The sequence below is a fragment of the Patagioenas fasciata genome, chromosome 5 (genome assembly GCF_037038585.1).
Source record: "Patagioenas fasciata isolate bPatFas1 chromosome 5, bPatFas1.hap1, whole genome shotgun sequence".
Classification (NCBI taxonomy): Eukaryota; Metazoa; Chordata; class Aves; order Columbiformes; family Columbidae; genus Patagioenas; species Patagioenas fasciata.
In genome coordinates, this window is record NC_092524.1 from 46058407 (window position 1) to 46069899 (window position 11493).

The 11493-nt window shown below is 53.9% G+C and overlaps 1 protein-coding gene across 1 annotated transcript; it reads right to left on the minus strand.

Annotated features, from left to right (window-relative positions):
* Positions 1-3868: 3868 nt before the first annotated feature.
* PROX2 (prospero homeobox 2) lies at positions 3869-10809 on the minus strand. The gene is made up of 5 exons (XM_071808604.1): positions 10569-10809; positions 7058-8612; positions 6359-6466; positions 5686-5880; positions 3869-5594 (listed from the first exon to the last, which is right to left on the minus strand). The coding sequence occupies exons 2-5, from the start codon at positions 8555-8557 to the stop codon at positions 5409-5411; spliced, it is 1989 nt and encodes a 662-aa protein (XP_071664705.1). The 5' UTR covers positions 8558-8612; positions 10569-10809; the 3' UTR covers positions 3869-5408.
* Positions 10810-11493: the final 684 nt, after the last annotated feature.

Consider the following 11493-nt stretch of genomic DNA (forward strand, 5'->3'; position numbering starts at 1 on the left):
GGAAATCAGAAGTGGAAAACAATTAGTTAAGTGATTGAATATTCTGTGCTTGCTCTCTGAGAACCAAATGAGGATGGGTTTTATATAGAGATGTACAGATATAGATATGTATGTATATATTGTCAGGTATTTTGCTTAGTGGTTTTTTTTAATAATACAAAATATTTTTTTGTAATTTCTGTTTTGTGTAAAGCTATGGATGACATCTATGTGCTTTGGGAAATCCAGTAAAATATTTTCCTTGAAGCTTCAGGGTTTTTTCTATATATTCTATTTTTCATATTCCCAGCTTTTTACCATTTGCTTAAGATTGATCCTGTCAGGTACAGGTTGGCACTTTTAAGAATGGTCCTTGTTAATCTGGTACAGCAGCCAGTGAGAAAACCATAAAATCCTGAGCAATGAACGCCAGCGGGGAAGCTGCCGCATTTGGCTCATGCCAATTAGAATTATGCTGTGTTGTTAGAGTTGCTTAGGAGGTAATGAGAAATAGCCACAGAAGATGTCTGTAGTGCCCATTTTATTGGAATAGCAAAACCAAGAACAGTGTTTGGCCCTAATACACAAAATGAAAATGACCCTATGAACTTTTAATCAAAAGCCTAGTACCAAAAACTTACTAAACTTGGGAAGCCTATAGAAATACTGCAGAGGCTGATGGTAGGTGTGATTCCTTAGTGTAAATATGCTGTAAGTCCTCTCAAAAGGAGAAAATAGGAAATTTCTCACATGTTAGGTCTTCGTAATGTTTGTATGTTACCAAAAAAGAATAAAATGTCAGTCATGACATGGGACTTCACCTGCCAGTCGGCAACCTGTACAGTTAGCAGAGTAGGAATTAGAATATAAATCTGGGCTGTATCGTCACATGTGTTGACCTAAATCTGCTTTTTCTTGAGATCTGTGGCATATTTCTCACTGGCTTTACTTGAATAACCATTTTCAAGCATTCTAGATCAGGCCTGCTTTTAAAAATGGATTTACTAGTTTGGTGTTGCTGCATGCAGAGACACGCGTGTCTGTTCCCCGGCAGCCTGCCTCCCGCCCCAGCTGCCCCCTCCCAGGTGAGTGTGACCTCCAGCCACCCTGCTGGTTCTGCTGGCGCAGGTGGGTCTGCACTCAGCTCCCAGCTGTCCTCTCACTCCTTCCTGCACCCTTGCTCAGAAGTATCTTCCTGGAAAGCCCCTTGGGCTGCACAATGGCCTCCCTGCTGCCGGGCTCCTGTGAGACATCTCCCTTCTCCACTCTCCTCATCTCTGCACACCAGAGGCATAGGAAAGGGTGTCCTCCAGCTGAAAAGTGACTTTCGGTCTGTCAAGTGTAGCATTTGTACTGTAACCTGAATTAATCCATCCTTCCAGTGCACATAATGGGACAGGAAATGTTGCTGAGATTTCATGAGCCCAGGCTCACCAGGGGGTGCTTACCTAGAAAGAACTGCCCTGATGCCAAATATGCATCTGAGATGTGTATTTGAAGGAAGGTCCCTTTAAGAACATCTGCTTGAGCTGCGAAGCTCTACGGCTGGTTCACTCACAGCAGGCAGGTCCAAGTCGTTAGCAGGAATAAAGAAAAAACATAAATGTTTTATTGCTTGTCAGAATTTTCCCCCAAGCTATTACAGCACATGGGATGAACAGTCACCAGGAACTTCTTCAAGCTCTAATTAGCTGTACAGGAGTAATAAGGGCTCTTATGAGTAGGTAATAACATTGATGAGTATTTGAGGGCTCTTAGGGCCTTGCCAGCTTAGTCAGTGTGGTCACATCTCCTTCTTTGGGCTGTTACAGGATGCCAGCAGCCTGGAGGCAGGAAACAGCAATTTTTAGTGCCTAGCAGCCTTCGCTGCTGTGTAGCTGTGTGCAGTGGCTGTGCTGGTGTGGATGAGTTATGAATGCGATTGGAAATGTAAAAGGATAGTCCCGAGGAATTGTTCCCAGGGGAGATGGTTATGGGTGGCTGTGGGCTTTTTGCATATTCCACTGAAATTTGGATAGAGGAAAGGATTATTATTTTTTTTATAAGGTGAAACTGAGTCAGCAGTAGGTGAGTGCATTACCCCTATTGCTTCCTTGGGCAATTAGTGGAAAATGGTAAAGCAAGAGCCCACCCGAGCATGCAGGTCACAGCCACAGTCTCTGTGCGGGCAGCAGCTCTCCCGTCTCCCCCCAGATCTCGGAGCAGACACACCTTGTCACTCTCCCTGTGACAGGCACCCACTAGTCTTTGTTTGAAAACTAGCTGCTATATCTTGGGCACCACTACAATGTAAATGAAATTACACACTGTACCCTGCACAGCACAATCAGTGAAACCCTAATTTCATCAGAATCCACACCCTGTTTCCTTTATGCTTCAGGCTCCATCACCCGTGGAGTAGCCCCAGCTTTCCTCACATCCCACCAGATGTGCTGCCTTCTCCATTTTGGTGTTCCTGTGACCCAGATGAAGGGAAGGCTGTGTGAGTTCTCCCTTCCCTCTCTGCCAGATGGCTGCTGCTTTCCAAGGCTCTCCTAGGAGCATGTGGCTGCTGTTCAGCTCACCCCACTTCAGCATCGCTCAGCAGACCTGTACCTGCTGGGGTGCAACTCTCCAGGCTCTGGCTAGAGGAGCACCCCAGGAGGAGGCGGCTGCACCCCAGCATCCCCAGGCAGGAGCTCTGCTTGCAGAAGGAGCATGGGCTGACCAAAAGGTGGGTAGGTCCTCCCTCTGCATCCCTGACACCTCTGTGCTCTCTGTTACTTGACTGAAGTTGGACAGGGTTTGAAAAGCTGCTGAAGAAGATGCCAGGCAGACAAGTGCCCTATGACCTCATGTCCTTTGCTGAGTCTGTCTAGCCCTGCTTTTTTTTCCCTTTTTCTGTTGGACGGAAAATCTACCCGGGCAGAATTCACCCCATGGATACAAATGGTGAGGCCTCGCCACAGGCAAAGGACAGCTGACATGAAGCACTATTTGCCGTGGTCATGCAGATCCATGCTTCACAGAAGCCAGTGTAAAACACAGCTCTGCAATTCCTGCTTCCTTGCAGTTACATGGCAAACACTGGGTCTAGTCCTGTTCATTGTTGTTAATGGGGAGGTTGTGGAGTCTCTCTTCTTGGAGATACTCAAAAGCCATCTGGACATAGTCCTGGGCAACCAGCTCCAGATGGCCCCACTTGAGCAGAGGAGCCAGACCAGAAGACCCTCAGAGGTCCCTGCCAACCAGCTACTCTGTGACTCTGTGATCTGGGGTATTGTCTTGCCCTCAGCCCCCAACCTGCCACTTTACTGACACCCACAAACTTGTTAGCAGAGGAAGCAGGAAAGTGCTTCCCCAAGAACTGTTTGTAAAAGGACTTTGTTCCAGCAGGATGCCCTCAGTAAACCTGTTTCTTATATTCCTTAATTATTTAGCTACAGCCAGAATTTTGTAACCCCTTTCTCGAGCCAGGCCATCATTTCCGTTTCCAGCAGCATTGGTTTTGCCTGCTCAATGCATTGCTTCAGCTCTGTGGTAGTTATTGCCAGCAGGAATGGCACCGCCCTGTCCTTCATGGTGCCACCAGCAGCACTTCTTACATGGTGTACATTTGAGTCTAGCACCTGTAACCTTTGGGATGTGTCTCCCTGTGATTATCCTGATGGCTGCTGTACCGGCTTTGAGCTGCAGTTCAGAGCAGCCTGACTGGAGGCTTTGGGGTGAGGGTGCAGTTCAAGTGAGGACGTTGGTTAGTGGGGGCTGCTCAGCCCTGCAGGGATGCTGGCAGAAGGGGTGAGCCCTTTTGTCATGGTGTCATTCTTTTCCCAACAAAAGGCAAGGAGTTCCCAGGGTAACATGTTAGAGCAGAAGTTATCAAATAGGCCTGTAGGAGTGTAAACGGGTAACTTAAACTATGCGTTTATTTAAAACTGGACTGAGTAAATTTGGTGTCAGGGTTGTAAAATATACAAACCTCAAGAAATGAACATGCAAACGCAAGCATGAAATCTGGTTAGCCATACTCATGATGGGAAGAACCACCGTAAAACTGCTCTTATGTCAGATAACCCATCCTGCCCACACGCTTCCTTACCCCTGCAGACATGCTGCCTTCAGATCACCCTGTGAGCTTGTCTGATGCTGGAGCTGTGATATTTCCTCTCCCATGTTGTTTGCTGTGCTCTAATACCCAGCTGGCACCTTGCAGCACATCCAACATCATCTTGGCCTTTTCTCAATCCTCTTCTCCCTGAGTATTTTGCATGGAGGTGCCATTGTTGATCCATAGTTAGGCACCACTGCCCTCCCACCACCTTCCTCAGACCTTGCTCTTCACAGCCTTTCCCTGCCCACCACCACCTCTGATAGCACACGAAAACCTTTAAGGCAAAACACTTTGCCCACACACTGTCAGGTGAAATGGCTGCTGGCTCCTGGTCACAGGGAAAAGAATCCCCCATGGGTTTACAGCCCTGCAGCAGTGGGGCTGCAAATCTCAGGGCCAGCTCCTCACCAGCAGGGGTAGCTTGTGTTAAAACCCACAGGCACTGACAGGTCCCAAATAACGTGCTCCTCTCTCAGTGTGGGCAAGTTGCGGAGCTGAGATGTTCAGGTCAGTTTTGCCAGCAGATGCATGGTATGAGGGGCATGGGTGGGTGTTTAACGTGGCCCTCCGTCCCCAGGCAATGAGCCGGTGGAGGCTGGTTGCAGGGTCAAGTGGTGCTGGCTGTGTGCCCTGCTGTCCTCCAGCATCACGGGCAACACTGTTGGCGAGCAGTCACTCCTGGGTCGCTGCCACCAGTGCACGCACTCACCTGCTTCGCCTGCATGAGGGGCTCCGCCAAACAGCACAGGGGATGCGGCAGGGGTGTTGTTGCGCTGGCTATGACAAGCACTGGTTTTACATCTCCCAGACAGAGTAAACCATCCTCATGGAGTGCTTGAAATGGTGGAATTCACCAGCTGTTTTCCTTGGACACTGGTGTGTTGTATCTGGACAGAAACTGAGGCGTGCCGTTGGACCAGGCACATCCACCACTCCCCTGCGCCAAGAAAACTTTGCCCTCTGCTAGGACCTCTGCCTCCTTGCTAAACAGAAAGGCTGTTTGCCTTGACCTGTGGCCCTCCGGAAAAGAGAGGAAGGTGGCCTGCCCAGGGTCATGGGAAGAGCTGGGACAGAGCAGTCTCCCAAGCTCCAACCAGATGGCTTCATCTCCATCCCTCCCCTCCCCGGGTCTCTGGCAGGACCCCATCAGCTGTGAGCAGGGGAATAAAACACACAGCGTAAAATCCCAGTGCCTGAGGCAAGAAATAGACCTCGCCCAAGGAGCTGTCATACAGGACAGAGTGAAAATAGTCAGAATAAGGGATGCTGTACAGAGTGCCCAGGAGGTGCTTAGGACATGGTGGCTGTACACAGGACCTGGGGCTGCTTTTGTGGAGGCTCAGCTGCGGAGAAGTTCCTGGGAGCAGCCAGTGGCTTTGAACACTTCTGGGATGTCACTGTCCAGTTTGGAAATGATTTTGTAAATGGGTTTCTTCCAGGAGGGGTCAGCGTCCTTGCCTGCCCTGATGGCACTGAAGAACTCCCGTAGTGTCAGGCTGGCCACCTCCAGGAACCGCCCTGGCACCTGCAGCAAGATGAGCATCAGCCCACAGCACCACTGGGTCCCCAGCTCCCCCTCACCCCAGCCAGCCCCTGCCCCCCATCCCCCTCCTCACCTCAAAGTCATTTCCCTTGTTATAGTGTGTGTTGAGGGCACGGAATAGCTCCGAGTCCCGGGAGACCCGCAGGGCACTGGTCTCTGCAACGCCCTCCAGCAGGGCCTGCCGGGCAGACTTCTCCACCTGGATGTAGTAAAACTCACGGAAGTTGCTGAACCATTTGATGAGCTGGGAGGTGACACAGCGGCTGAACTGCCGGGGGAGAGCCAGGGGACAGGTGTTATGCTAGCTGGGACCCTCCTGACCCACAGGGCCCCCCAAGCACAGCCATGCCCTGAGGGTGCAAAAGCACCAGCCAGGACCCTGATATGGGGGTGGTGCAGGTACCTCTCCCTGCTGAGATTCAGATCCCACAAGCCCGGCAGTAGGGAGGTACATTCATGATGTGCTTTAATCCCAATGTCTTGGTTGCACAGAGCAGACACCTGGCAGCCCAGGTCTGCCATGGCCCTGAGCACCCGTTTCAGGGCAGCCCATGCCCGAGTATGTGCCATGCCCCCACTGCTGCCAGTGAGGCAGGGGGAGACAACAGCACCCCCTTCCCTGCAGTCCCCAGTGATGCAGAGGAACGTGAGAGCATCCCCTTCCCTGCAGTCCCCAGCGATGCGGGCTGGGTGCCACACTGCACAGGAGACATGCCTGGCACCAGCAGCCAGTGCTGCCACTTTACCTGCACGTCGAGGAAGTAGGTTTTCAGTAGAGCGGAGCTGGGGTAGCGGGTGAAGAAAAACATCAGCTTGGCCTTCTTCAGGTGTCCGGGGGTCAGTGCCTCCTGGATCTGCCTTGGGGTCAAGGAAAGCCTGCATGCAGCATTCCAACAGCTTGGTGCGTCCCTGCGCACTGGCCCTGGCACACACAGGGCTAGCACCTGCAACAGCCCCTCCCCATGGCCTGGCAGCAGCATGGAGGGGATTTGTCTCCAGCCAGGCAGCCAGTGGCCCTTTGGCATCCTTGGGTAAGCTGCTGCTCCCCACAGTGCTTCCCAGGCTGGTGGGAACAGGGATATCCATGAGACACCTGTTCTTGCCATAGGATGATGGGACCACCAGGATGGCCTAAGAGCAGACTTGGGAGCTCATGACTTCTGCCCCCAGCTACACTACAGCATCTGGGCAACCCTGAGGAGCAGCAGTGCCATCCACAGCTTGGGACCCCTTTCCTGCCCACCCCTTTTTAGCCCACTGTGAAGCAGCAGGGACAGTGCCCCTGGGGACGCCAGCGAGGGCTGTGCCAAGCTGTGGCTTCAGAGGACAAGGGAGCACATCCAAGCCCAGGGACCTCTCCAGTTGCGCCCAAAGGATATATGGGTGGAGGCGAAGGGTGCCGCATCCATTACAGTCTGCAGCTCCTTGTGGCCATCCCTGCCAGCTGGCAGCAATGCCAGGCTCTCCACGTCAACAGAGCCCAGGGGCAAGGGGTGCTGCTGCTGCTGTCTCAGAACTGATGACCTCAGTTTGATGGTTTCCCAGTGCAAGTCAAGGGGCTCCAGAGGACCCCTCTCAGGAGCAGAAGGGGTCCTGCGAGAGCCACTGCCCCAGGGGCTCTGCTGGCCACAGCCCAGCAGCTGGTTCAGCAGCTGGTTGTCCTGGACAGGGGTGGCTGAGCTCAGCGGATAACCCAAGCTGAGTACCTCACAGGGTTTTCTGACCCCCTTTGAAGTGAAGGAGACAACATGAGAGCCTGGGCTTTTCCCTAAAGCTCCTGACAGGGCCTCAGCCTGGGGTGAGCCCAGCGAGCCAAGCACATTCACGGGGGCTGGCTTAGAAAGTGGCTTTCTGCATTTCCCAACAGCAAAATACTCTCTCCTGGGACCTGGCCCCGGCACCAGGTGGCTGCAGTACTGCTGCAGGAGGTGACCGGTTGCCTTTGGCCACACAGTCTTCAAGACGGAGTCCACCACCTGGGACGTCACCCCGGCCAGCTCGTGCTTCAGTGCCCGTGAGAGGACCCTGGCAGCTGAGGGCAAGCCACCTGTACCATCTCTGCCCTCCTCATCCTCCTGTCCATGGACCCCTGGGGTGCTACTCCAGAGAGGCACTTTGCATCGGTCACTGGTGGCAGTGGCACTGCCCTTGTGTGGTCTGTCACCAGGCTTCCCAGGCAGTGGATGTGCTTTCTCGGTACCTTCCTGGGTTTGAGCAGCGTCCCCAGGGTCACAGACCTGGGAGAACTTCTCCTGAAGCCTCCTCAGCTGCTGCTCTAAGAAGCAGAGCTGCTCCTTCAGCTGCTGGCAGCCCTCAGCATGGGGGCTGCCCCCTGTGAGTGCCACTTGCCCGGCTGCCCCTGTGCCCTGCTGGGGCACCTTCAGCTTCCTCTTGCTCTCCCAGGGCATCTCGCTACCCCTCTGCCTCTCATGCCCAGAAGTTGCCTCCAGACTGGTGCCAAATGCTGGAGTGGTTAGTGGGAGGCTCATGCCTTGAATGATGCTCTCCACCCTGGCCCGCTTGGCTTGTAAGTGCTGGTCGGAGACCTGGTCCTGTAGACACTGGTCAGAGAGCTGGTCCCTGTCACCAGCACAGGTCACCGAAGCTGGAGCATGAGTCCTGGGGAAAGCCAGAGCTTGCGTTTCCTCTCCAGGAGATGCATCACACTCATAGTCCTGAGGCAGGGCCGCTGCCTGGGAGAAAGGGAGAAGGATGCAAGGATCCAGGCTGCTGCCAGCCATCGGGTGGCTGAGGAGCTGTGATATCAGGGATGTGCTGGGAGAAGGCAGGAGAGAGTCAGTCTGGAAACAGGGCTCCATCTTCAGCCCCTGGCTGTGCCCTGAAGTGGCACAGTCTCCATCCTGCTCAGAGGCAGTGCTGCCATCCATTGTCTCCTCTTCTTGCCTGCACACCGGAGAGCTGACCCGCAGCTGGTTTGGGATCATTTTCAGTGATGGACTTCCCAGGTGTTCAAGGTTTCAGCCTGCTAGAGGTGTGGAACTGGCAAAAGAGCAAGAAACATCAGTGGGCAGGACATCATACAGCAGCTCTGCATGCATGTGGCCAGAGATTTTCCTCCCAGGGCATCCCTGTTCCCAGACCGTTCCCTGCTCCTGGCATTGCCAAACCCATGAGCAGGCTGTTGGGTGTTGCAGAACAGCAACAACACCCTGGACACTGTCACAACTGCCACCCACCAGCCAGGTAGTCATGGTGCCCGGAGTTTGTTTCACAAAGTTTGAGCCCTGGATGGGTCCAGCAGTGCAGACTCCCCACACCGCTGGCTGCACCCAGGCCAGAGGCCTTCAGGCGACCCCCTCTCTGGGCTTAGGGACTTGGGTACCAGGATGGTGAGCACCAGACAAAGCCCTCTGCCACACACGCCTGTGCAAAGGTGGTTTGAGATGCTCCTGAGCACCAGCAGGGCACAGAGATGGCAGCAACATCCCTGCGGAAGGCATCCACAGCACATAGCAGCAAGGCCAGGGCATGGCTGCTGATTCCACCATCACTAAAGCCCAGAGGACACTGAGATGGGCAACAGTGCTGTGCAGCCAGGGTGGCACAAACAGGCTGGTGGGAAGGAGCACAGTGAGTGCGAAAGTGTGATGTGACCTGCTGCAAGTGGGACACACTGGGATGGTCAGGCAAACTCAGCACAGTGCTCCTAAACGCTTGTTAAAACACAGAAAAAAAAGAAGTGAGAATGGGGATGTGGATTACTGAGAAAGAGAAAAACTACTGAGCCAGCAGCCCCCAGCTTAAAATTGTCGTGCTGACTCCAGGATCCACCCTCTCTGCTTGCTCACTCGCTGGGACAGCTTCGCAAAAAAAGGCACAAAAGCTCATCTCCTGTGCAATTACAGAGTAATCATCCCTCTGAGATGCTTCTCCCTCACCCATATTAATTAGCAGTAGCTTTGCATCCCTGAAGTAGGATGGTTTGTGTCTTTTCCAGACACCTTTAAAGTGTTCGAAATTCTTCTGTTATACTTGCTTACCATCAGTCTCTTGTCCTCATGGCTGTCTGCCCCATGGCAAGACCCCAGGCTAATTAGCAGCGTAGAAAATGGGTTTCTACTCACTGCTTTTAGCATGTTACCTTTCTTCAAACAGCCTTTTATTCCAGGCAGGTATCTTGGAGAGCTCTACTTTTTGCAGAGCTCTAGTCTTGACAAAAATCAAGTATTTTTGTGGGTTGTCTGATACCACTTGTTGCTCTCCTGCCTTGTCTCCCCATCCCTCCCAAGCATTTCATTTTTCTAACAGTTTATCGTGAGGGACATTCAAACTGCTTGCTTTACCCACAGCCAGCGCAAGGCCTGGATGCCGGCAGCCCTCAGCAGCACCCACCACCCTTGTATAACCAGCTTCACATAGCCTGCGGCTGCCTCTTTGCCTGCCCGCTGCTGCCAACAAAGGCACGCAGCAAACAGAACATAGTCATAGATTTCATCCACCTTTAAGCCTTTCCACATGGCATGGGCACAACACAGCTGGTCCTGCAGCTTCACTTTTGGACACATCAGTTTGTTACAGAAACACCTTCATATGGCACTTGGTCACAATTTCTCACCTTCTCTGTGTTTTTAACAGCAAGGTCAGGGAGCTTACCCGTTCCCCAGTGCTGAGGCTTCCCAGCCTCAAGTCAGCTCGGAGCTGGCGAGAAGTCCTCTGCTTGCCTAAGGCTTCCAGCACCACCAGCTTTCTGCCAGAGGTTTGGAGAGTAAGGGCAGAGCCTGTGGTCTCAGGCCACGGCAGCCTGTCATGGGTGGCCTCGGGTCCCCCTGCAGCATCCCCAGCACCACAGGACCAGGAGGTCCTGCCCTGAGCAAACTGCTCCCGCTGATGCAGCCGTTTCCCTGCTAAGTTAGCAGATCGTGCTCCAGTTCCTTACTACCAGCCTTCACCAGTGCCACCTTCCAAAATAATAAAAGCAGCTGAGGCTCCTCTTACCTGAAGAAAAAGAGGGAGGAATGAAACACAGAAGAGAAGGCAAGTGTGTCCTCTCCAAAATGGCACCCACCCGACGTGGGGTCCCCAGGTGTTCCTCAGTGGGAGAGCCGGCACGGAGCAGCCTGCCACCCCTCCAGCACTGCAAATCCCCCCAGAGCCTCCCCCGGCCGCCGCATCCCTCTGTCTTCAGCGAGCGGTCTCGGCCGAGCCGCTCACCCCGCTCCCCTCAGCCCGCGGTGCCGGGAGGGCCGCACCCCAGGGCAGAGGACGGCGAAACACAGAACCAGCGCTCGCGTCCTCCTGCTGCGCTCAGGTCCTTTAAACAGGGAGTGGGAGGCCGGAGGCAGCCAACCGGCGGGGAACGACTCCTGAATATGCAGATGGCCGTCCAGGAGGTCAGGTCCACCCCGGGGGCCAGCCACCCTCCCTGCCGCTCCGGTCGCCTGCCCGCCCCACAGCCCCTGGGATCGGGCAGGCAGGGGCTGGTGCCGAGCCACTGGCTGCTCAGGAGGGCAGAGGGCCAGACGAGCGGTTCCCTCTTAGAATTTGGCCTGGAAGCCCCATCCAGGAGCCAGGATGGTGAACATGATGAGAACACACTGGGCTAGAGGTGAGCAGTGCTGCAGGCAAGGAGGGAGCCGGCTGGGAGCTCCAGGTGCTGCCCAGCTCCCATAGCAACTGCTCAGGCATTTCCAGCACCCTGTGCAACAGAGACACAGAGGCATTTCAGCTGGCCTGGAGGTCTGCAGCGTAAGATGTAGCCAGAAAATGGAACAACACAGGAAAAGCAGCAACACCAAGTCGCTTGCTTATCTCAGGGCACTTTAGGTACACATGGCACTTTAGGGACACCGCTGCAGGCAGCAGAGCCCACACTGCTCTCAGCTGAGCACGCCCTGACCTCAGCTCCAGGACAAACTCATCT

Excerpts from the sequence above, each read along its gene's own strand:
- PROX2 (XM_071808604.1), bottom strand. The coding sequence starts at position 8,557 with ATGATCCCAAACCAGCTGCGGGTCAGCTCTCCGGTGTGCAGGCAAGAA. Across the intron at positions 6,467-7,057 it reads AGAGCCTGGCATTGCTGCCA|ATCCAGGAGGCACTGACCCC; the intron begins GCTGGCAGGGAT and ends ACCCCAAGGCAG. Across the intron at positions 5,881-6,358 it reads CCTACTTCCTCGACGTGCAG|TTCAGCCGCTGTGTCACCTC; the intron begins GTAAAGTGGCAG and ends CTCCCCCGGCAG.